General features: G+C 35.6%; 1 protein-coding gene across 1 annotated transcript; it reads right to left on the minus strand.

Annotated features, from left to right (window-relative positions):
• Positions 1-5,150: 5,150 nt before the first annotated feature.
• Positions 5,151-26,558, minus strand: LOC149849203 (eukaryotic translation initiation factor-like). The gene is made up of 9 exons (XM_089998954.1): positions 26,196-26,558; positions 21,307-21,378; positions 20,822-20,917; positions 20,436-20,687; positions 7,924-8,021; positions 7,459-7,546; positions 7,017-7,367; positions 6,685-6,927; positions 5,151-6,519 (listed from the first exon to the last, which is right to left on the minus strand). Exons 1-9 carry the CDS (start codon positions 26,376-26,378, stop codon positions 5,473-5,475), a joined length of 2,430 nt encoding a protein of 809 aa, XP_089855080.1. The 5' UTR covers positions 26,379-26,558; the 3' UTR covers positions 5,151-5,472.
• Positions 26,559-26,719: the final 161 nt, after the last annotated feature.

Raw genomic sequence — 26,719 nt, forward strand, 5'->3', positions numbered from 1 at the left:
CTTAGGAAATGAACCAATTTTAACTGAAATGGTCAGAAATGAATAGGATTTGCTCATCGTGAGCTCAAGTGAGCTAGAAATGACTGGTTTTAACTATTTTGAACTTAAAAATGAGCTTGGTCGACTCTAACTAATAGGGATCTAAGGTTACCTAAGGGTAAAATAGAAATTTTACTGACAAAATGGTGAAATGACACCTAAACTGGACTGGACCTAAGGTTAGACTCCTAAGGGGACTGGCATCTGCTGAAAAGAGGTGCTTAAAGATGAGCGAGGAAAATTTGGGGTGTTTACAGGTTTTCACACGACAAACTCACGAAGTTGTTATTCTTTCTAAGAAGACTAACCTGTTACAGAACATGGTGCTTTATAACTAGTAACGGTTTTGGGTTATGATAAAATAGAAAATGACTGTGAAAAATCACCAAATTTTTTAAAAATAAACTAGATATGACGATGAAGAAATCTCTTTTTACGGATTCAAAAAATCATCTCTAGTTAGGGAGATATGACCCTGACAACTTGACCCTAATTGTGAACAGTGACTTGACGGTGTATGGAGATAAGTTATGGTTTTGATTTTTGAAAACAGGTCAAGAAATGTTGAAAAATAGTGAAACTTTCACAGAATCATATAGACACATGGATGAATACTTGGTAAAAAATTCAATTCAAAAAGAGAAAAATAGACATATGAAATAATGACATTAACAAAGAGGCTAAAATCTGGAATTTGCAGAAGATGACATAACTAGCTAAAGAGAGTTAAAATTGACTAGCTAATATGCATTCTTGAAATAAAACTAAACCTAATTATGCATGAACATAAAAATATTATAATCTAGATCTAATATGCATGCATAAAAGGACAAAATAAAAGCATGGAGAACAATTGATTTAGCCGGTTGAGAGATAGAATTCAGCCATATGAAGGTTGAAGTCTAAACTTTGATGGTTGTATATGCATAAAAAAATATAGATTAACATAGCAACTATCGATTATACTAAAGCATCCAAAATAATGAAAAGAAAAGGAGGAGGAAGAGGGATCACCTGCTCTTTCTTTGGACTTCGAATGATGTGGAGAAGAGATGCTCCACCTGGGTGCAGGTCAGCTGGTTAGTGGTGTTTGTCTTCACATCCTCTTTGCTGCAACTAAGAAGACAAGGAGATAGAGTTGGGAAGAAAGAGAGAGCTCCAGACCTAAAGAAACCTCTTCCTTCCTCCCAATTGTCTCCTTCTTTGCTCTATTTATAATGATCCTCTTAAAAAAACTTTAGAAAGAAAAGAAAGAAGGAAAATGGTAAGTTAGAAAAGAGGAGGAAATGGAAAGAATGAGTGGGGTGAGAATGGAAAGAGTAAGAGAGAGCAGGTTGACCCCCTTATGGGGCCCTTCCACCCTCTTGGCTGGCGCCTCCTCTAAGAGGGGTGCTTGCCTAAAACAAAATAAAGAAAATTTAAAGGAAAAGAAATAAAAAAAAAAGACTTTTGGAAATTTTAAAGATGAAAAGAGAATTTTTTTTAGAAAATCTTAAGAACTTAACAAAAACAAGAATAACAATGTATGTAAGACTGACAATCTTAGTGGGGTCCATATGAGAAATAATGTAATAACCATAATTGGTTTCAATTATTAAACAAATAAAAAACGAAAGCAATATATATACTCAGAATTTATTCAATAAGTAACTCTAGCTAAATTTCGTAGACAAAATTTCTTTGAGGGAAGTATGTAAGACCCATGAATTTTTGATATTTTTATGAGGAGTAAAGCCAAATTTAATGTTAAAATATTATTTGAACTTAAGATGAGTTTTAATTATAATTTGAGCTTTAATTTGGATTTGGAATGAATCTCAAACTACGAATTTATTTTAAATTGGGTTTTGATTTTTAATCAGATTTAATCTAGACTTAAGTTGGACTTAATTAAAATTTAATTTGAGTTTCAATTTAGTTAGAATTTGAATTGAGTGTGCATTTGAATTTGGAGTCTCATTGAATTTTGATTTTAATTTCTAAAATTTAAATTCAGATTTAAAATTAATTCAGATTTAATAAATGGATCTTGAATGTTCTAATTGGATTTGAATTTGATATAAATTTTTATCTAAACTATAATTAAATTCAATATCAATTTGAAATTTGAATTATACAATAATTTAATCTTTGCTAAAATTGAATTTGGATTTAACACCTGTAATTTTTTAGAGCATTTTTAATAAATACAATAATATTAATAAGTATTTTTGTGTGAAAGAAATGCAAAAATATAAATTAGTCTAAGTTCAATTTTAAAAGATATTTTATGAAGAATTAAAGTTGGTTTTAGTGAAATTTGCATTCAAAATCGAGCTTATGAAGAAATAGAATTTTAATGTAACAATTGGCAAATTTCATCAAAATAAAATCGAATATAATTTTGGATAAAATTAAGTTTTAATTGATATATATGTAATGTAATTTTATGAAATTAGAATTAGATTTGTATGGATTTGAAATCCAAATTCTAAAATAATACAAAATATAAATAGGGATTTTATGGAATGGAAAACTTAAATTAATTAAGTTGTATAAAATAGTAGAGGTTGATAGGGTGGGGCGTCCCCCTATGTGGGTCCATCCTATGTGGCATCTCATATTAGAATTAAGTTAGAAAATTGGTAAGATAAAACCCTAGAAAATGATATTTCTAAAGTTTCTTAAAAAGCAAGTAAAGAAGAAAATAAAGAAAATAAATTAAAACTTGCCAAAAACCAATACAAAGGAAACTTTGAGTGGATTGTAAGGCATAGAGAGGATATTCTCTAGGGTGGGACGTCCCATCCTAGTGAACCCTCTTGGCTGGACTATTAGTCAATAAGCAATAAACAAAAAAAAATAGTAGAAGTCAAAACTTACCAAATAAGTTGGGAAGGTTAGTGTTGGGACCCAAGTTATATGGGTTGGGATTTAGTAAGTTTGAAAGCACAAGAGGGGGCATCCCATGCTTGTGGACCCCCATGTGTTTACTAGACTGTATGAGATATATTATATAGCTATCTAAATATGGCTATATAATATAAGATTTAATATGTAATATGAATAGGTGATTTAGAAATGTTCAAAATGAATTTAAAAAAGTTAGTGCTAAAAATTTTAAGAAATTGAAAAGGTTCGAAAAGAGGAGAAAAATTATAAAAAGGGTCAAAGAGGACTGCATGCACCCCCTATTGGGTTCTTCAAAAAAAATAGTTTTTTTCTCCCTCTTCTCTTCTCTCATATTCCCTCTTTTCTTCTTGTTCTCTTGTTTTCTCTCCTTCCTCTATTGGGTTTATGAGGTCTAAAACTCTGTTAAGGGAGTAACTGATCAAGAAGTTACACCCACACGTCAAAGGAGTTGTACGGATTGAGCCATGGAACCGGCTGTTTCAGCTTTGCCTCTACCAATTTTGACAAAACAAGTTAGGGGATCTATCCAATACTTGTAGATCGTGACTCATGTGGCTAAATAGGGTTGAACCCATACATCGATCATCACACATAAGGAGGTCGATGTCGGTTCAAACCTATTAGCATTGGATCGGTCTTTAAAACCAATTATCGATTTCATGTACCAACTCAAGTATGGAGCGGTCATGACCATGGTTTGATGTGGAACTGAGCATATACGATGTATACACATATGTGTGTGTGTGTGTGTGTGTGTGTATATATATATATATGGTTGTGGAGTTGTTAAAAAAATGAGTTGATGTTGCATTATGGAGATTAATCGGGCATTTCAAGCATGGTGGATTGGTCAAAATCGATCGTGCGAGGGATTAAGAATTGATCCACTCGTGGACCAGTTCTGATCAACTTAGGAACAGCTTGACCAGACCTTAGTGAGCTAGGCCGGTTCAGTTTCTAACAAAAAAAAGTAAGGTTACATGTAGCAAAAATTCAAAAATGTTTATGAGAAAAACATTTTTGTGGTTGAAGATGTACTTATTTATTTAAGTGGTTGTGTATAACTGTTATTATCTTGATTTCATGCTTATAATAAGTGAATCTTAGATATGTAAAGATGTGTGAAATCAACCATGGGTTCAGGCCATGATTAAGATGTGAGATTAGAGATAAAAGTATTTTAATAACGATTTTAGGAAAAATATTTTTTAAATAACCTATGCATCTTGCAAATCTTTATCTTTATGCATATGTGATTCGTCCTTGTGGTGCATAGATGTGGAATTGATATAATTATGAGAACGCATGCATTCAGTCTGTCATGATTAATCTAAAAGGAAAAAAATGAGAAAGAATACTCCAAGTTATTGGTTTTTTAGAATAAAACTCATTTTTTAAAGAAAACCTATGTGATTGTTGTTTCAAAACCATTGGTAACTTTGAAAATATACATATATATGCAGATATAGTATATGATGTCTATATGCAGGTTTTAAGTTTATAACGGGCATGACAGCGAAAAGGCTTACTACCTAATGCTTATGTTTGAATGCGCATTACTATCGAAATTTATATGTTGTGCATTGTTATATTTTATATGATTATGTATAGATACATATGGTTAATCATGATTAATGCATATGAATAAATAAATGTAATGTGTTATAAATTGCATGTGGCATGTTAACATCTTTGACATTGAATATTGCATCGATAAGATCAAACCGGAGGCCAGAATCTTAGATTAGATTAATTTTGTACATGTATGAATAAATAATATAATTAATAAATTAAAAAAAATATTAATATAAACATTAATTTTATTGAATTTACACTGAGAAGGTAAGTGGTAATCAAAATTTAGTAGAATATATTTTAAGCATACCCCAACCATGAAGATAGGAAAAAACCTCCATGTTAACCGCAGGATGATAAACTACAAAACTCATGAATAAAGTATGATGGTGTTGAAAGTTTTCTCTCAACTAGGTCGTATACTAGTGAAAGGTGCCCTTACAAAGTTAGACCACAAATTATTTGAATATGTCTATCCTGAGCCGGTCATGATCGAAGTTAAGCTTATGTAATACCCTCAAAGTTAAAGTTAAAAAGTATGATCTAATGTAAAGTTAGTTTGTGCTGAAAAAAAATAAACAGGGCACCTGCAATTCTCCAAATAACCATACCCAAGACCCGCAAAAAAACACAGACTAAACATGAAATAACAAAATAATCATATTAAACTCAAGTTCAACTCAAGCACTGCCAAAATTTGCAGTAGCTCAAGGGAGAAAATCCCGAGCAATTTTCTTTCTTTTTCCGAATCAGTCAACACACCCCGTGATCTCGAGAAATATACAACTCATAAAATTGTCGTTAACAGCTACGCTTAAATATAATTGTAGCACAAGTTGCTTGCGTCAAATAAAACAGGAAAAAGAAAAATAGAAACAAAATCAAAATCCATGCTCAATCTAAAGTTACACAGGTTTGCAGGAGAGAGACACCGCTGCGAACCAATCAAATTCCTACTCAGCATATTTAACTGTCACAGTTTAAGATAAGATGCTCACATGCTTCAACGTCTGATCCCTGTACCCCTAGAATAGCTTTCCCTGCTACACTAGATTTTATGCTTTTAATTGCAGCATCAAACACTAATTGCCGATAATATGTATCCTCAACCCTCTGCAGGGTTTCCTGAACCAGTTTAAAATCCAGTGCACCAGCTAAAATAAGTCTTCCCATCACCTCGCCAAAATTGCTTGGAGCCTTCGGTGCATCTAAGGCTATATCGTCCAACATTGCCCCATACTGCAGACACCCAGCACCAAGATCTTGCACAGTTAACGCATTCTTGGCCATCAGGAACTCCAAGAGCTTTGAGATGGGCTCTACGCAAGGAGGGCTCCTCTCAAATGCCAAGGCAATTGCTTCTTTAACAAAATCAGGGAGATACTCGGGGCTCCTCAACTCCTCTACACATTGCAGTGCTTCATTTAGATCACGGATGCTAAAGTATTCTTCTAATAGATTGGTTATCTTTCTCTTCAAATCAGCAGGGTTCATTTTTGAGGTAGGTGGTGGTTTGTCAGGTATACGAGAAACAAGAGGCTCGGAGGGTTTTGAAAACCCAGATGTGCTAAGAGGCCTTGTTGGGCCTGGATACTGGCTTTGTGGTGGAGTTGTCGGACCACTACCCTGCAACAGAGCACTGTTCTTCCCAGCGATAAGGCCACCACTGCCTTGTGGTAACAACCTCGAGTTCAGAGATGCTTGCTTTCCAACAACCGGCGGTGAAGCACTACTCCCTGCAAGAACACCTGACTGCATTGACAGAATACCCACCTTTGACATGGACCGGCTACGAGGAACTTCCCAGTTGTCATTGTCAATGCCAGGCATTCCAGGCATCTTCCTGGTTCCAGGCATTCCAGGCATCAGACCACCAGCACCCGGTCGATTGATTGGAAACACAACAGTGCTAGCTCCTCCGAGAGCACCCGTGGCACGGCTGGCAGCTCCAGGTCGCAAGCCAAGGTTCTTTTCTGCTTCAGAATGAATTTCACTGATAGTTTTAGCTTTCACCTGTAGAAACAATAGGTACGTTTAAATTTGCCATGTGTTTTTAAAGGAAACCAAAAAAGCCATAGCTATGTGTGTGAGTGGTGTGTGTGTGTGTGTATCAGAGAGAGAGAGATGCTAAAACCCAATAACAAACTAATATCAAGAGATCATTGCCTCAATCCTTACCTCTTCACGCCTAGGGACCCAATTATTGGCTCTCAGATCCAGAACATTGTGTAACATGAACCTCAACCTCGGTGCTAGCTGAGGATTTTTAGACAGCTCTTTCAGCCGACTGAAGTACATATCGTTAAACCGACGAGATTTTGGGCCTTCATCAAGCTGCTTACCAATGGTGACAAAGAACTGGCAGATGGCCTCAACATGATCCTCATCTGTACAGGATTTTCCATCATGTCCCAACAGTTCCTGTTGTCAGAGAGTTTTGGTCATTAATATACAACATTATTAACCATTCAATGAGAGCCATGCAGGTTAATTCTCCATTCCCCATATACCTGAACGATATGATGAACAAGTTTCTCAGGCACCATCTTCTGCTTCAAGAGTTCACCAATAAGTCGGATGTTACCAAGAGTTCGAAGCTTCACCATCTTCTCCTTGTCCTTGCGTTCCAATTCTTGTTCTGGTGCAGTCATCTGCTTAATTTCAGCTCTCAATTTGTCGGAACTTTCAAATGCTTCTTGACAGTTATTCAGGAGGACCCGCTTAAATGTGATTTCTTTGCCATCAGGCTCATCGGAAGGAAAAGGTGGGAGCCTTGTGTTTAGATCAGAACATAACAGAGCATACATAGGGCAAAAGGTAGGCTCAAACACTGCCTTCTCAAATACGAGTGACATGACACCCTGTGCAGAAAAAAGCAAGAATAAATTTGTGTAAATATCATACAAAGAGCAAGAAATCTGGGTATGAAACATTCAGAACATCCACAAAAACCTTCAGAATATCAGCTGATGTGATCCCAGAATCAATAAGCTGGCCTTTAAGAACATCGAATTTTTCAGGTGTGAGCTTGTTGAGTATCCTGCCAATAGAAAAGCCAACCTCAGGTAAAACATATGATAGTCGATGCTTACAATGTTGTTATCCTCACGTGTTAGATTAAACACAAACTACAACATAACAATGTTATGATGAATCAGATATAACAATAGTTAATGTTCATAACAAAAAGCCTGTTAGCTAAGAGACCAACCGCAGGTAACTGGAGGCTCAGAAAGTATTCAACGTGATCAAAGAACTCATTTGAGCACAATTATCATTATTCATAAAGAAAGACATGGGTGATAAGTCATTCTAATCACTGTGAGGTGGCCAGAAAACCTCCCACAAAATTTGGTTTTGGAATCCCCATGGACTTCTCTAGAAAATGAGTGCAAAAAATATGAATCAAAGTTATACCCTTTTACTGTCTTCAGAACCCGCTCTTTTTCTGAAAGACTTCCTCTTCGTGCAGACCAAGGAACTTCAGCCTTGATAAGAGCAGCTGCTGGTCCCACCTATTAGATGCAGATTCATTGTGAATCATCAACTGGAAGAATAGCAATTTATTTATATAAAGAATAAGTTTTTGGCACAGAAGTGCACCGAATCTCATTATATATGAATTTTTGATAAATGTCAACCACACAGATAGTGAATCATCAGCTGGAAGAATAGCAATTTATCTACGATAAAGAATAAGTTTTTGGCATGGAAGTGCACCAAATCTCATTATATATGAATTTTTGGTAATGTCAAAAGCACCGATGACATTTACTTTATGTAATCAAAAGCGCAGTGCCTAGCCGGAGGACCCCTAAAAAGCGTAGTCGGAGACTAGGCAGATTGTCAAGCATAGTAAACATGTTATATTACAAAACCTGCCCAAATATATGAAGCATAAGATACTGCTATTGTCAAGCATAGTAAATATGTTATATTACAAAACCTGCCCAAATATTATTAAGACTAACAGCAAAGATGTATCCAACATAAAATTAATCAACAAATGCACAAAGTACAAAATACCACTATCGTGAAGCATAGCTGCATAGTAAACCTGTTATATTACAAAACCTAACAAAAAATTAAGACACGTCTACATACATAAACAAACACACATAACAATTCAATGTTACATCTACATAAACAAACACACAACAAATTAATTTTAAAAAAAGCAAAAAAAATGCGCAAAACAAGTTGCAGGGTACCGATTTTCCCACCTAGGCAAGGACCGACTAGAAGCCTAGGCGGGAAAATTGGTACCCCTGATGGGGGAAAACTAGGAATCCGGCCTATTCCTAGTTTTTCCTTCGACTAGCTCGGCTAAGTTAGAATTATGGAGACATACTTTGGAAGCAAGAGGTTTTACGTTGAGTAAGAGTAAGACAGAATATATGGAATGTTGATTTAGTAAGCAACGAAGTAGTGATGAGAGTGTAGTGAAGCTTGGTGAGCAAGAAATAGCGGTGGATGACTGTTTCAAATATTTGGGATCTATCATTCAAAAGAATGGAGAAATCGATGGAGATGTAAATCATAGGATTAAGGTTGGGTGGATGAAATGGAAAAGTGCAACTGGAGTGTTGTGCGATCGTAGAATGCCATTGCGGTTGAAGAGAAAGTTTTATAGGACGACAATTAGACCCACTTTACTATATGGTACGGAATGTTAGGCTGCCAAGAGACATCATTTTCAAAAAATGAGTGTAACTGAGATGCGTATGCTTCGATGGATGTGTGGAAAGACACTAAAAGATAAGATTCGGAACGAGGAAATACGTAAGAAGGTAGGCGTTGCACCCATTGAAAATAAGATGAGTGATAATCGTTTACGATGGTTTGGGCATATTCGACGAAGGCCTAATGATGCTCCGGTTAGAAGGATGGAGAAATGGGAAAATATATTAGCTAAAAGAGGTCGAGGTAGGCCTAAGAAGACTTGGATGGAGATGATAAGAAAGGATATGAAGGCTTTGAACCTCACATGACATTGGATAGAAATGATTGGAGGACAAGGATTCATGTAGAGGATCCAAAATGATTTTTTTTGGTTCATATCGCCGACCCCAATTGTTTGGGATGAAGGCGTTGTTGTTGTTGTTGTTGTTGTTGTTGTTGTTGTTGTTGTTGTTGTTGTTGTTGTTGTTGTAGTAGCTCGACTAGGCACCTAGTTGGCGCCTTTGACTACATAGCATTTATGAACTTATTTGAAAGCAGTGAATCAACATATTCTTATATTTTATACAAGTATACAAAAAATGGTTTAGATTTGACAAAAATAAATTAATAGAAACAAAGCTTTTCAGATACAAACTTTTAGATGAAAAACATGATTGGTACTGAATGGACCAATCTAAGTCCATTTGTATGGTCTAATCTATCTGGAAAATGTATATATATATAGTAATAGGTAGGTGCGAAATGATACATGCAAAATGAGTTTTTCAGAGACTTTTCATTTTATTTTTAAATTCTGATAGTACAGATGTGATCTATGTACTTGATTTTATAAGGATCAGCTTTTGAAGTGTTCGATTCAAACACATGGGTGGGTTTTTATAAGGTTAAAAAAATCAACAGTCCAAAATCTTTGTAAATTTTGTAGGCTCCAAATATCATTTTTTTCATCAAAAAAATATGATCCAGGTGTAGATTCCTCGTAAATCGACCATGCCCAACACATTTATGGGGTCGGAACTACGAAAAAAACACTGGAAGGGAAGAAAAACCCCATCTAGCACGTATCGATTTCGCACCTCTCTCTCTCTCTCTCTCTCTCTCTCTCTCTCTATATATATATATATATATATATATATATATATATATGTGTGTGTGTGTGTGTGTGTGTGTGTGTGTGTATATATATATATATATGTGTGTATATATATATGATATGGTGCTCCCGGAGCACCTACTCCCTCTTATTAGCAATTGGATCTCACTGTTATGCATGAAGATCTCCCACTTTAAATAAGCATGCATACCTTAAATGTTACTCTTTCTCATCCTTTCCCATGCAACTGCCTTAAAGGCACTCTTTTTCTCATCCTTTCCCATGCAAATGCCTTAAATGGCACTCTCTCTCTCAAAGTTGGATTCGGTGGTGGTAGATATTATTGGACATGGATGATGGCATGTTCTCACATACTATTATCCATGTAGTTGTATGTCTTTTGGTTTTATTTTTTGTGATTTAGATGTCGTTCATCTAGAACACGACATATCTATCAAGTAAACCATCTAATCATGGTGTTTGGGTTGGCGTCCATCACATGGATGAATGGCATCCAAGGTTAGTCAGAGGTGACTCTGCCCTGATCCTGTCTCTAAAAATAAGATGGATCATTATTGGATTGGGTTTGGTAAAGATCATGACAGGCCTATCTCATTCTGGCACTTGGGTCTAGCATAGATCTAGCAGACCACTTCAAGTGGATGGTTGAATATCTTAACTGTATGAGAACAAAATAATGAGCCGATAGATATGACAAAAAAACTTATTGGCTTTGAAGAAGACAAAAAATGTTCCTACTTGTTGTATGTAGAGAGAGAGAGAGAATAGGAATGCAAATTTGTCAGTGATCCAACCCATGTTAACAGATCCAGGTCTGATTCAATTGGCAGCATAGCTTCTGTCTGGTCATATCTGTGGCAGAATCAGGTAAAAAAATGTCAGTATCCATTTGTGATTGTACTCATTTTCAGCAGATCCACTACCGGTAACTGGATTTGTGATTGTACTATGAGATCTGAATTGGATCCAGATTGACAACTGGACCCAGTTCTCAGAAGTCAGATTCAGTATTGGTTGGACATGACCCAGCACTTTTCCAACCCATTTGGTCCTTTTTGTGTGTGGCTCGAACTAACAGGGGTCTTTTGTGTGTTTTGGAAACGCTACACAGCTCGCAGATGAATATTAGGCCATGGGGATACAAAGCATAGTCACAAGTTTTATTAACAGGATTTTCTCGGCAATAGAAAATCTTGCCAAAAATTACAAAAAGATATTTTTCTCAGAAAAATACAGTATAGAGAGAGAGAGAGAGGAGTAGAGCTCTCTCCAGCAGTAGAGAGAGAGATGAGTGGAGCTCTCGTCCAGCAGTAGAGAGAGAGATGGAAACTAACGGTTTTTTATTAGGAAACAAAAAGACATACAACTACATGGATGATGGTAAGTGAGAACATGTCATCATCCATGTCCATGTCAAATAATATCCACCACTTAATCCAACTTTGAGAGAGTGTGTGTCATTTAAGGCATTTGCATTGGAAAGGATGAGAAAGAGAGAGTGCCCTTAAGGCAGTTGCATGGGAAAGGATGAGAGAGAGAGAGAAACATGTAAGGTATGCATGAATATTTAAAGTGGGAGATTTGCATGCATCACAGCCTTTGGTTCTCAAAAGATCCAACGGCTATTAAGGAGTAGATGCTCCAGGAGCACCGTATCATTACTAATATATATATATATATATATACGGGGGTGGTCCTACCCTCCAAAAATCATACTTTCAAGTATTTTTTGCTTGATGTGAACCAGTAGATGTGCTTATCATTGTCTACTCAATAGAGAACATGGATTTGATTAAGATGTTTTATGCTCAGATGTGTATTTTAAAGAGGTAAAAAATATCAATGGCTGATATTGTACTAAAATTTGATGATAAAATATTTACATTTTTACATCAAATCAATTTCAAAGAAAGCTTATTTCTTAGTAAATAAGCAATGATAAACACATCCTATGGTTCAGATCAAGCAAAAATTACTTGGAAGTACGATTTTTAGGTCCTAACCAGACCTAATGAAAAAAGGGTAGGATCATATATATATATATATATATATATATATAGAGAGAGAGAGAGAGAGAAAAAGAGAGAGACTAGAATATGAAAACTACCTTGTGATGTGGGCATTTCTAACACCTTTTTTTGCAAATCCAACTGTGTAGATGTGTTCAGCATGGTGAATTTGCTGGGAATCAAATGTTGGATCGTGTTTTCAATGAAAAAAATACAATTTTTGGATGCTTGAATATTTATGAAGATTATGAGCCGTTGATTTTAAAGCCTTAAAAAATCTTGTTAATCCATCATAATTGGATGATTCAAGAGCTGATCCTTATAAAACCAAGCATGTAGATCACATCCGTGCATTTAGATTTAAGAGAAAAGAATAAAACATAAATGAAAATTGAACACACGGTATATATATGAGAATGAGGATTATGCTACCCCTTTCTTCATTAGGTCACCATTAGGACCCTCCAAAAATCATAGTTTTAGGTGTTTTATGCTAGATCTGAACCATTAGATGTGTTTATCACTGTTACATATTTTTTATTAAGCATCTTTATACTCAGATGTGTATTTTAAAGATGTAAAATAGTCAATGGTTGATAATGTACTAAAATTTGATGATAAAATATTCACATTTTTACATCAAATCAATTCAAAACAAAACTTGTTTATTAATAAATAAGCAATGTTAAACAAATCTAACAGTTCGGATATAGCATAAAAAATTAAAACTATGATTTTTGGAGTGTCCTAACGTTGACCTAACGAATAAGGGGGCAGCTCTCACCTAATAGAAACCATGGTCTAGGCTGCATCTTCTCAATCAGACGTCACAGATGTATTCAACATAGTTTGTTTGGTAGGAATCATACCTTGGTTCATGTTTTTTGAAGTAAAAATATGATTTTCAAGTCACAGAATTTTGATATGTCGTGGTCTGTTGATCTTTGAAGACCTTAAATAGCCTACATGTGTGTCACAATCACATGATCGAAAACTTATTTTCTACTAACAAATGTGTGTGGGTCATATTTGTAGAGTTTGGTCAACAAAAATAAGCTCAAAATTTATGAAAAATTATGGTTCCTATTAACACGTGCGTGTATGATTTTCAAAGCTAAAAATTTAGAATAATATTCATCATATTAAAACTTCAACTTCAATATAAGAATGCATATAAGATAGATATACTGGAGCTACAATCAATGAAAGAATACACGGAATGAAATCTGTATTTGTGCAATTTCATTAATGATTATGCAAAAACAGTGGATGCAGTAAGATAAGGGTTCCCTATTCCAGAATAGGATCATAGGCCATGACCCACAGTAGACAACCTAGAATCCATGTCTCACCAACTGCTGGAAGCTATAAAATAGCCTCTGCAAACATGTAAAAAATAGTATCAGGGAATATGATCCTGTCGTCCTTTCTTTTTGTTTAGGCCATGAAACCTTTATTAACTAAAAGAAAGTGAAAATATTAAAATACAATCACTGCAAAAAATGAAGGGAACATTTCAAAATGAGTTTCTAAACATTATACGAAAGGCCAACTGGAAAAAAAGGAAAATGGAAGGAACCTTTAGTAAAGAAACTGTTAGTGTTGGTTTGTTTCCAGGAGGCATCTATTCATAAAAACTATCCAGCAATATAACCAAAGAATATGTCAAAGACATTAGTCATCATTAGCGAAAAATAATAAATCAGACAGAGGAAATAGTTCCAAATCACACATTGTGAAGTCCAAAACCTCCACAATTTATCCCAAAACCAAAAGTGCCTGTGGATATGTTTTACCCTATGTAACATAGACATGGCATTTTTGCCGCAGCACCCGTGACACCAGTAATGACACGGGTGCGGGTACCGGACGCAGTGCGGGTATGCCCTGGGTCGGGTCCCACACTGCTCCGGGTCGGGTCCAACTAAGACCCAACCCAAAACCCTTTTTTCCATGTTGAAACCCTCCCCCTTCCCACCCTTGGCAGCAGCAGCAGCAGCAGGAGGAGGAGGAGAGAGAGAGAGAGAGGTACCTACCTCCTCCTTCGTCTTCTTCTTCTACTCATCATTCTCCTTCATACCCACAGAGAGAGAGAGAGTGGTGTTGGGGTCCTCAATGGCTCCTCCTTCGTCTTCTCCTCATTCTCCTTCGTAGAGAGAGAGAGAGAGACAATGGGGCTGGGGTTCCTTGGCTCCTCCTTTATCTTTGTCTTCTCCTCCTCGTTCTCTTTCATGGAGAGAAAGAGAGAGAGGTGATGGGAACCTTTGTTAATAAAAGGGGGATGGAGTCATGAGGTACCCCTTCCCCTTTTATAATAAAAGGTAACCCCGTCCCCTTTGACATGTTTTTTTAATGAGTCGAGTTTTAATTAGACCCATTTTCCAAATCACATTTAGAACTAGACCTAAACAAATGCGAGGTTGGGTATTAGAAATACTAAATGGGTCAGATTTCCTGTCAGTTGAACCAAATTTGATTCATATTGTAGATCCATACACTGTATATTCAAATCCATATTGGAATGGGAAAAAAGTATATATGGATGGATGTTGTTAAATCTTGGTCAGAATCTGGTAAAAAATGTGATTTGATCTAATCTAACCTATTTTACCTTACATGTTAAATATTTTCAGTGGATACAATACCAAATTAACTCATATGATGACTAGAACCTAGATGTTTGAATATAGTGAAGTAGATCCCTAATAGGATCCATTCTACAAAAACGTAATAGAAGGGGGATGGGGGTTATGAGCTACCCCTTCCCTTGTATAATAAAAGGGTAGCCCATCCCCCTTTTTATTATAAAAGGGGAAAAAAGAGCAGTAAATATTATTTAAAAATAAATATTAAATTATATATATATATAGAGAGAGAGAGAGAGTGTGTCTCCATATCCACATCTTTTGGAATTGCCATGTTGTACCCTCAGTACCCATACCCATACCCATGTGACATAGATTTTACCATATTTGATCCAATATCTATGTTCCTTATATTTGCTTGCATTCAAACTTGTGCATGTATGTTGCCGTGACCCCAATTAGTTTTCTAAGTTCAACATCTCTATAAGTCAAGTACAATTAAGCATTTGTACATATTCATATATTATTTTTGTGTGTTGATACAAGCAAAATTTTACCCAATATATTGCATTAAGTTGTTTCTGCATATGGCTAGATGTGACCCATGGCTTGATGATCATAAAGTGAACATCGAATAAGAATCCAAATTTGAACTTGTGGACTCTGTGTGTCAAAATTAGTAACATAATGAGTACTATGATGTAAGAAGATTAAAGAAGTCTTTCCACAACATCAACATATGAATACACACACACACACACACACACACACACGTATACAAGAGAGAGAGAAAGAGAGATGATCACTACTCTTGGATAAAATGGGAGTTTCGATAGGATCAAATAAATAGAGTAGTGGTCTAGGATGGGCCCCTCATGTTTTGTCATTTTGTAAAAATGATAGCAGTTATACTCCAGATTAAATGTCTGAAGTTATTGAGTTTACCCAATTTCGTTAATTTCAAAATCATAAACAGCAATCTAACAGCCCAATTTATTTTTCCATTACTTTCACTTTACAAACCTCACAAAAAAGATCCCTTTATTCAAACTACACCAAAATTGCACATCAATAAAAATATCTGATAAAAAAAGAAAATATAACACAAAAATTTTAATAAAATGCAACAAAACCAACTTAAATAGAAGTTGATACTAACATAAACAACTAAAAAGAATTTTTTATTTAAAAAAAAATAGAATCTAAATCCTTAATGACTGACAAAGAACAATGTATGGTCTCTTTTGATGAAAATTTCTGAAAATTGAACTGAATAAAATTGGAAAAAAAAAAGCAAATTTGAAAATAAGATGGCAAACAATGTCAAAGCTCCTTATGGTTTTCCTCAAGAATATTCTTCAGGAATGACTCCAGAGTTTCTAAATTAGCTATAACTAATTCTTGTCTTGTTTTACTTGTCACCTCAAGATCTAGCAGGGCTCTGATTTGAACTGTAGGAAGGATACTGTCATTTCAGTAAGCAAGAGGCATGAACCTCATAAAAACCTCTGCTTCTCAATGATGTCTATGCCACACTAAAAGGAAAAATGAACTACTGTCAGCTGAAAAATACTTCAGATACTTCTCTTTCCTTTTTCTCCCTAACAAGGCATAAACATGTATACACATGCACTATGTTCATCCTTGATGAACACCATTAAAAACAGTGCTGCAAAAATTGTACCATACTGTACAATTTATATCATATGATACAATATGGTAAATGATAGTATTGTGTGTCCATACAGCATGATACCCCTTCCCTTTCTTCCCTACCCCAAAAAAAAACATAAAGTGGTGCATAATACCATATCCTAAGTTATGATACCATTAAAGTGTGTTTAAAGAGAAGAGCAGGGAGGTAACAGTGGGGAAATGTAATGAAGAAATGGTTCTGGAAGGGGTAAACCAACCAAGGAGTGAGCACGTGTTCCTAATGGTGTAGTTGGAGAGTCATCCCAGAAGCCATCTACATGTTGATGGGCTGAAGAAAGTTTTGCCTAATACAAGCCACATCTTATGTTAGGGCTACTTTTTAGTTTTTTATCAAAAATTCAGATAAATTCTTCTTATGTTTTCACTTTTAGTGATAACTTTTGAATAAATAATACCTTATTAGAGTGCTATTAACCCTACTCATAGGCTAACAAGAAAAAAAATCTTCTTGAATATTATCGAGAATATGTACGACCTAAGATAAAAGAGGAAGACGAGAAAGAAGAAAATGGCCACTAGTTCATGTTTCTATTGTCGTTACTGAAAGTGATCAATAAAGATATTGAGAAACCTTTTTTTTTAATACTCATTATTACTTGTATTCTTGAAGAAAATATTTGAATTGATACACGTATACAAGTGTATAAGGCATTATTAACACTGATTGAATACTATTTATTTTTAAATGCTTCAATCTTAAACCCACTTTGGTACATGCAATAGATCATAGTCACAGATATCGGTGATATTTTGAAAATATAGCGATATTATCACGATATGATGGAAAAACGATATTAAAGGTAAAATATCGCAATATTTTCAAAATATCAGAAATTTATATATATTGTGATATTATCGCACTAATATCACGATATTATCAATTAGTTTTACTTTTTTATTTATTTTTTACATTTTAAATATGTTTTTCTTCCTTTTTTTACATATTTTACTTCTTTCTTTTATTATTTATGTACTTTTTGTCTAAACCAGAGTTACCAGAAGCGCCTAGGTAAAAGGGGAAGTGTGCTTCCCCGAAGCGCGCTTCGGAAGCGTGAAACGTCGCTCTTCCGAAGCGTGAGGGGAAGTGTCCCCCTTTTATGGGAAGCGCGTTTCCCAAGGAAAACGCGCTTCTCATTTATGGGAAGCACGCTTCCCCCGTGCTTCCCCCACGCTTCCCCATTTTTTCATTTTTTTTGCTTCCCTTCGCTTCCGGTTCGCTTCCTATGTCGCTTCCGAGACAGTTCAAAATTTTCTTCTAAGTAGTCCCACGCTTCCCCGCTTCCTAAATTTTTTAAAGTGCCTCGCTTCCCGCTCCCGCTTCCTCGACTGGTAACTCTGGTCTAAACATGAAATTTTCTTACTTATTTTTGTTATTTTTTTATCTTTTTATCTTTTTAAGTCCCAAGATTTTCCTGATATTTTTCCAAGATTTATCACCAAACCAATAATATCGCAAGAAATAGCCGCACCGAGATATAGCCATTACCGATATTTGTGACTATGCAATAGATACATGTATACAACATTGAAATTATCGTTATTTTTATTTTTGGTGTCATTTATTTATTACTAACTATTATATATTTACTCATGTTCTGTTTATTTCATAATTAAGATTACTCATATCACAGTTTGATTGCTTGATATGTTTTTTTCTCTTTGTATTCAGTTTCTTTTTAGTTTTTACAATTTTCTGATTTAAAATATTTTGAAATTCTTTATTCAATTTAAAATATTTTTCACATTCCCATATGATAGGACAGTATGATAAACCATACTTTAGACCATAGTCACAAATATCAGTATCAGCTATATCTCAGCGAGGAAAAATCTCGGGATATTATATGTTTTTGGATAAAATCTCATTAAAAGCTCAGAAAATAAATAAAAAAATCGGAAAAAGGTGGAAAATAAGAAAAAAATTATATGTTAAGAAAAATAGGAATATAAATATAAATAAGAAAAAACATAGCTAAACAAAGAAGTAATAAAAATGAATATAAATTCTGGAAATTTTCCCAATATTATCACAATAAATTTGAATGTCTGATATTCTTGATATATTATAATATTTTAGCTTTGAAATTGTTTTTTATTTTAAAGCTTTAATATCATGATATTTTCAAAATGTCACGGATCTCTGTGACAATGCTTTAGACGCTTTTGGCACTCCTTATGACATGCTTTTTTGAAAAAAAAATACTTAATAACAATATTTCTTACCACTTCTAAATAAATGGAAAAAGGGGTTCTTAAAGCATATAATAATAAAACATGCTTCTATTAACCAGCTTGGCCGATCCTAGATCAGGCAAGCAACATGAAGGCCCGTTATGTGCTAGACCAGCAACATCCAAGACCTAACTTGAACTAATATTAGAAGCTAAAGCTATGTCACACGGACACTCCATTTTACCCTCTGTACCACCCGTAACGACACACGTCAACACCTGGACATGCCATTTTACCCTCTGTACATACAAGTTTGTATTCAATTTATAATTTATAATTATATTTTCAGTTTATAACTTTATATTTTCAGTATATAATATATATTTTAGATATAGCATATATATTTAGATTAGATTTAGTTTATTTTGTATTTATGTGATATTTAATATATATATATAGCTGTGTCCCCGCACCCACATTTTTTGAAGTTGTCGTGCCGTACCCTCTGTACCGGTACCCGTACCCATGTGACATAGAGCTAAAGAAAGGCATCCTTTTGTCATATGTGTCAATCTGGACCATCATAGATACCAAATTCATGGGAAATCCAGGTAACCAAGGAGGGGTCACTTGATCATGTCTTTGCGTTATCAGAGATAAATTCCAGGTAAGACCACTGCCAATGAATCTTTTAACTTGCAAGCAAACATAAAAATGAAGTACAAAGTTTTAGCATGCATAGCCATGGGTCACATGATTTATTAAAAATATAGAATCAGCAAGCTAGAGTCCCATGACCTGGGATGCTTGCCAAAGCACTCAAACCCACAGTTTAAAGAACTCAAAAACAATATGTAGGTTGTTCTGGTCTATCTCATCAACTGGGTCTAATGGTAGTCAGATATTATCCATAACATGAACTCCCTACATTTTTCAATGATGACAGTTTTTTGTATTTGTCATAGCCAAGGCTAGCTAGAAATTTCATATAAGAATGACCATGCACATAAAATAAGCTTTCTCAACATATTAATACAGAAAAGCATACCATGGCTACTTCATGAAGGAAAAAAGGTGCACATTGTTTTTACTAGCAAGCATACATATCTATATCTACATCTGCAAAGATATAGTTTAACTACATTGTGTGTTGATGAAATAAGGGAACTCCAACACACATCATGCTTGCATAAGGAACAATGACTGGCCATTGCATATCCAAGTCTTTTGACTCTCCCAATTATTTGAATGCAATCATCAAGTAGTCATTGGTTATCTAATGGATGAACAAACAGATAGTAACAAGTTCACACATTTGTTCCCGATTTTGATACTGTGGCCATGCTCATATTAGCCAGCTCCAACATGGGTGTTGTAAGTTAATCACATTTGAACTGTAATTTCCAGGATAAGGGATGCAGTTTTAAGTGGTCAATTGACCACTCTAAAGAGTGCACATACACCACCGTTCTGAAATATGTTAGGATAAAAAAATGAGTGGGCCTGTTAATGTTTATTGTATCATGTATTAACAGCTTCCACAAACATGTAAGAACACGCATTTGTGCATGCATGCTTGCACACATGACCATGCGTGCGTGTGTGTGTGGGGGGGGGGGGTGGGGGGGGGGGGGGGGAGAGAGAGAGTACTTGTGCAGAAACTTGTACTCTAGAAAACTGGGAGTTTAATTGATCTGCTCGGTTCGACTGATAAGAATTTGATTCCTGTTGCCTTGAATTTGGAATATACGAATCAGGTTCCGATCTTCTGCTCAAGTATTCTTTGTTATCCCGAATTGTGTCCCAAGATCTCTCCTCTCCAGAAGATGGAACTTGTGCTGCCCGACCACGCCAATCACGATTATCAGGCTCAGAGTAACGGCCTTGTGGTTGACTCTGTGACTGCACACAACAATGAAAGTGCATTCTTGTCACAAACAATCGATGGAAGACCAAACACTCAGTTATTTAGCACAACCATTGAATCAAATAAAGACATGCATGCACACATGGATCGACAAAAAGATTGAGCTTACGTTAGCATCAGTGCGACCCCAACTCTGGTCTTCACCAAAAATTTCGAATTCAATCTCTTGCTTGATCTTCAAAATATCTTCAGGAGGTTGAACAACCTACAGCCAGCAGTTCAAAAAAGTGAAATATAACAAGTTCCTGCACAACCAAATAATAATAATAATCCTATAAAATTGATACTATCATCATCTCCAACAAGCAAATAAAAACTCAAAGAAACAAAAAATAGAGAAACAATAATCAAGATTTATGTTTATCCAACAGGATGAAATGTCACAAGAATTGAATTGAGATACACTGAATTTGGGAAGAAAAAATGTAAAGAGCAAGTAGCAAACTAAATTGTAAAATTTTTACAAGCAAAACTAAATTATTTCAACATACAAACAAGTAGCACAAACAACTTAGTTTTGGCAAGATAATCAAACATTTTCAACAGCTTCTAGATTTCAACTCTATTTAAGAAACAAGAGTAAATAACAGTTACCTCCCGAAGCTGCAATAATTGATCTCGTGAATATTGAAGACGCTCGTGCCCCTCAAACCGCACCTCTCCAGTCTACAATACAAATGAGAACATTAGATATGTCAAAATTATATGCAATATAATCAAAACCAATTTGGAGGGAGGAAGGGGTGAAGAACCAGAACAAATGAATTTTGTATCCAAAACAGTATGCATCCAGAAAACCCAACCTTTAACATATCTTCACTACAACTCAATTAGATTGTGTTCAGATGTTTCAATCTACATGCAGATGTTATAAATACCACCATTACCAAAGAAAGACTAAAAAAATGAGGTAACATCATTAACTGTGAGTCTTATATTAGAACAGCCACAAACTACAAAGATTCTTTAATTTTGTGATAGTCAAAATACTAAGCCACAAATTTCATCAATTTCATGAACAGCAGACCATACCTTTAAGTAGAAGGCCATGAACAAATCACGAAAGAAAATTAGCAACAAGAAAAAAAACATAAAACAGTTGGAAAATCTAGCATCCATGGGCATGAGATTTCACCACACTGGAAAAAGCAAGGTTGCCAGACTAGGAAACGGAAGAGGGAAATGATAGGGGAAGTGGAAGCATGAAGCGATGCATTTTAAAATGTATAGGAAGCGGGAAGCAAGGAAAAAAATCAATATAAGAATTGAATGGGAATCAAAATGGAACGCAAATAAAAACTAAAATAAAAGTGATTATTCTTAAATTTCATGATTTTTTAGTATAAGAATTAAATTTTTAACAAAATCTAAAAATGATGATTGCCAATTTAGAGAAAGCACATGGAAGCGAGTGAGAAGCGTGAGAGAAAACACATAGAAACATGAAAAGTAGAGTGAGAAAACATATAAGAAAAATAGATTAAGTGTGTGAAAAGCATAGGAGAAGCATGGGAGAAGCGAGATTTCCATCAAGTTTCGGAGGTGAGGAGTATCGTGCTTCCGAAGCAAGTTTCCGGCAAGCGGGCTTCCCACCTATCTAAGAAACTTCCGGTAACTCTAGGAAAAAGCAAAGATGCTAAGCTACAGCCTCAGGCAGAATGCATTGCAGAACACACGCATTCAGGACAATTAAATGAAATTTTGCATACACAAATATCTAAGGAGCGACAAAGGGGATTATCCAACAAAACAGAAGACTAACAAGAAAGAATAAAAGAAGACAAGATTCAGATTACAGAAGATATGCACATGCAACAATAAACTATCTAGACAAATCAAACCAACAGCTAGAAAGAACCAGTGTAGAAGCGAGACACCAGTATAAGTACCAAGAGAAATATAGAAAACAATGGAATGACCTATCCAACAATAGGCTCCAATATGTAAAATCAATGAATTGTCAATGCAAAACCAAGCACTTTTTGGAAAAAGGAAAAATGACTGGAACCTCTTTGCATCACCAAGTAATTTTCCACAAGATTTCAAATGAAAGGTGCATAATCATCACGCTATGTAATGTGGACACTTGGCACAAGTCCTCTGTAAACACTGCATGACACTAGGCTCCTTTCTCCTCCATTCTCTGCCATGAATGTAGTTGTTTAGCTCATTTTGGTTTCAGTATCCTGATTCGGTATTACAATCAAGAAAGTAAGAGCCTGTGTATGTGCATGTGTCTATGTGTGCAGATATATGTTCAGGCCACTGCAAGGCCAAGCAATATGCAATTGCCAGTGCAAGAATGTCTAAAGTCCTGCCAAACAATAAATACTAGCATAGCCATAATGCATGTTGACAACCTTTTCTAAAGGATGATACCGGTTTTGATCTTCTCAAATGTGAAGAAGTTCACATACTCAAGCTTCACTAAACAAGCAAATAGATAACACCAGCAGGTGCATTTTATAAGTACATACATGATGAAATAGAAATCAAATTTTCATTAAATTGTAATTGATCCAGTGCATGCATTTTAGTAAATAAACCATGATAAACACATCTACATGTTTGGATTAAGCCAAAAGTACCTGCCTATGTCTTTTAGAAGTGTTTAGATGTTTAGGACATAAACTGCTTAAGAGCTAATATATATATATATATAGAGAGAGAGAGAGAGAGGAATGAAAACCTACACACCAAAAACCATGCCAACCCTATCCACTGGGAAAATTTTGGTGTTTTTCAAAATTCTGACCGTACAGATGTGTTCAACATGATGGATTTACTAGAGACATGATGGATTTACTAGAGATCGACACTTGGATGATGAATTTTGGATAGAAAAAATGGTATTTGGAGCCTCGAAATTTTATGAAAAATGTACGCCGTTGATTTTTAAAACTTATAAAAACTTATCCATACATTGGAATCCAATGCTTCAATAACTGATTCCTATAAAAACAAGCATATAGATCACATTTGTACGGTCATGAATTTTGGATAGAAAAAATGGTATTTGGAGCCTCAAAATTTTATGAAAATTGTACGCTGTTGATTTTTGAAACTTATAAAAACTTATCCATGCATCGGAATCAAATACTCCAAGAACTGATTCCTATAAAAACAAGCATATAGATCACATCTGTACGGTAAAAATTTTGAAAAAAAAACACCAAAAATATAAAAAAAAAGTGTGGTGGGTAGCTTTGGCACGTTTTTTAGTGGGTAAGTTTTCATCTATGTCACATGGGTGCGGGTGCGGGTGCGGGTGCGGGTGCGGCACTTTCAAAAAACTTGGGTGCGGGGTTGCAGGGGTGAGGCAAAAATATAAATAAATATATATAAATATAAATATATATATAAAGTCCAAAAGTTGGACATAAACGACCCTGGGTGCAGTCAACGCACCTAGGGTTAGGTTGACCACATCGGGTGCCGCACCCGCAGCCCAGTTGGCTGAGTCCCTATGACATAGGTTTTCATTCCTCTATATATATAGGAAAAGTGGTAGCTGTCTACCATGAGCTAACAGACATTTTTAAGTTGCTTTTTGTGAATCTGACCCTGCAGAAGAAACGACAGTTGTATCATGTTTTCCAATCAAAGCATGTTTTTTTAAGCATTGAATATCTATGAAAATTGTAGACCGTTGATTTTTAAATCTTATAAAAACCTACCTGTGTGTCAAAATTGGATGATCCAAGAATCCATTCCTATAAAATCAAGAATTTAGAACACATCTGTATGGTCAGATTTAAGGAAAACATGGAAAACCTCTTCAAAATCCTGGTAGGCAGCTGCCACCTCTCTCTCTCTCTCTCAACGAACAATAATGGGTGCATGGTCGTGCACCACACATCCATTTTTTAATGTTTTAGTGGCTGTCATGACCGTCACTAAAAGTTTTCTTTGGCAGATTTTTTTCCAGCTGCTGATCAGACGTGCAATCAGTGGCAGAGAAACATCCCGCCCAGCTGCTCATTGAGAAGGGTGTTCAAAGTTACACCTCTATCTCTCTCTAGAGAGAGAGGAGGGAGAGAAAATGGGGATTGTCCTGTCCAATGTTGTCAGTATTGGTGTGAATCTGCCTGAATCGCCAGACACTAATCGTATTATCAGAAAATCAATATGAAACTGCCCTGAGACAGCTAATTTTCAAAAAAATCTGAAAATGGCCAAAAATAGTTTTTTAATATTATTTTGATGTGTCTCTGGGGTTAAAATTTGGGTTATTCAACACGATTCAGCCCTGAATCATTTGGAAAATGATTCATGGCCCGAGATGATCCCGACAACATTGATTCTCTCTCTCTCTCTCTCTCTCTCTCTCTCTCTCTCTCTCTCTCTCTCTCTCTCTCTCTCTCTCTCTCTCTCTCTCTATATATATATATATATATATATATATATATATATATATATATATATTCCCAAAGTATTTGTTTAATCCCAACTTATAGATGTATTCTCTATAGCTTACTTAGTATAAAACATGTGTTAGGTTAGGCATTTTTCATGTTAAAATGTGTTTGTAGAACTATAGAAAATCAACTACTCATTCTGCACCAAAAATTTGATGAAATAAAAATCAAGGTTTTTTGTTAAATTGATTCAATGCAAAGCATGACTTTTAGTGAATACCCAACCATGAACATCTACAGGTCTGAGGTAAGCAAAAAAAATAGCACATGCAATTATGTTTTTTCGAAGTGTGGGATGGTTTAAGACGGTTTAGGATATATATATATATATATAGAGAGAGAGAGAGATAAAAAAATCAACAATTGCAATTCCAGCTGATCCAAAATACTGCTGAAAGATAAAAGGTTTTCGTTCTCCCGTAGCATACATGGAATGTATATGAGTTTCTCAACCACAAAAAGAAAACAAATAAATTCTCTTTCAGTAGCACAACCAATTAGGCAAAAAAAAAATCTTAACCAATCGCCGTCATCATACCCTTAATCAAAAAACAAAGGACAACTACGGGCTCAAACTAACACCAAAAAGAAGCCAATTCTTCTGCAATCTTATATCCAAACAAGACTCACCAGAAGCATCCGCAAATTGTTGAAAAAGAAAAAGAAAATTAAACCTTTGTCGCTGCCGAGAAGCATCATAAGTCCAGATTGAACAAAATCAAATCGAGAGATAAACTCAGAAAATCAGCAAACATTACCACGATACCGCAAAGAATTGATCAGAAAAACAAATAAAAGCGTCGGAAGACACAGAAAAGGAAGAAAATCCAAAAAAGGGCCTCAAAAACATTTATTTCAGACATATGAGAATTAAACGAGGTGATCACCAATAAAAACAAACGAAAGGCAAAGAAAGAAAACAAATTTTGTGGTCCACTCCGCTGGTTGATCCTAAACAAGAAAAAATCCAATCTTTGAGCAGAGAAAAGCAGAAGAGAGGAGGAAAAGACCAGAACGGAACCCTAGATCAGAGGGTATTCGTCCCCGGGGAGGAAAAGAACCGACCTTGAGCTGACCGAAGGAGAAGCCGACGCCGGAACCTCCATGAGGGTGGAGAGACGGCAGATCGGATGATGATATCGCCGCAGTGGAATTGGCGAGAGCCGAGTCGAAACGAGGAGCAAGGAAGCGCCCCCGAGTTCCTCCACCGCCAGGCCTCAAACTGAGCACCGTCTGATCCGCCTGCATACCTCTCTACGTCCACCCGTGTGCGTCGGATTCCGGCCGATTCGTCGCCGGAAAACGGCGAGAAAGATGAAGAACGAGAGGTAGAATAAGGGAAGGAGAAGAGGATGAGAGAGAGGGGCAGCTCCCGCCTTCTCTCACTCCAGCTGCTGCCAGGAGAAAGAACAAGAGAAAGAGATTGAGAATAGGAAACCCTTTTTAAGACGTCGGTTTTCCTATTCACCTATATAATTTTTTTTAATGATGGTTTTACCTAAGCGCCGCACTAACTTATCAGTGATTCACTGGAAACCACTCAATATTTGAGTTATTACCTTCAACCACCTACTTTATAGTTACAAATA

The sequence above is a fragment of the Nuphar pumila genome, chromosome 1, assembly GCF_984573655.1.
Source record: "Nuphar pumila chromosome 1, dmNupPumi1.hap1.1, whole genome shotgun sequence".
In the NCBI taxonomy this organism is placed as follows: Eukaryota; Viridiplantae; Streptophyta; class Magnoliopsida; order Nymphaeales; family Nymphaeaceae; genus Nuphar; species Nuphar pumila.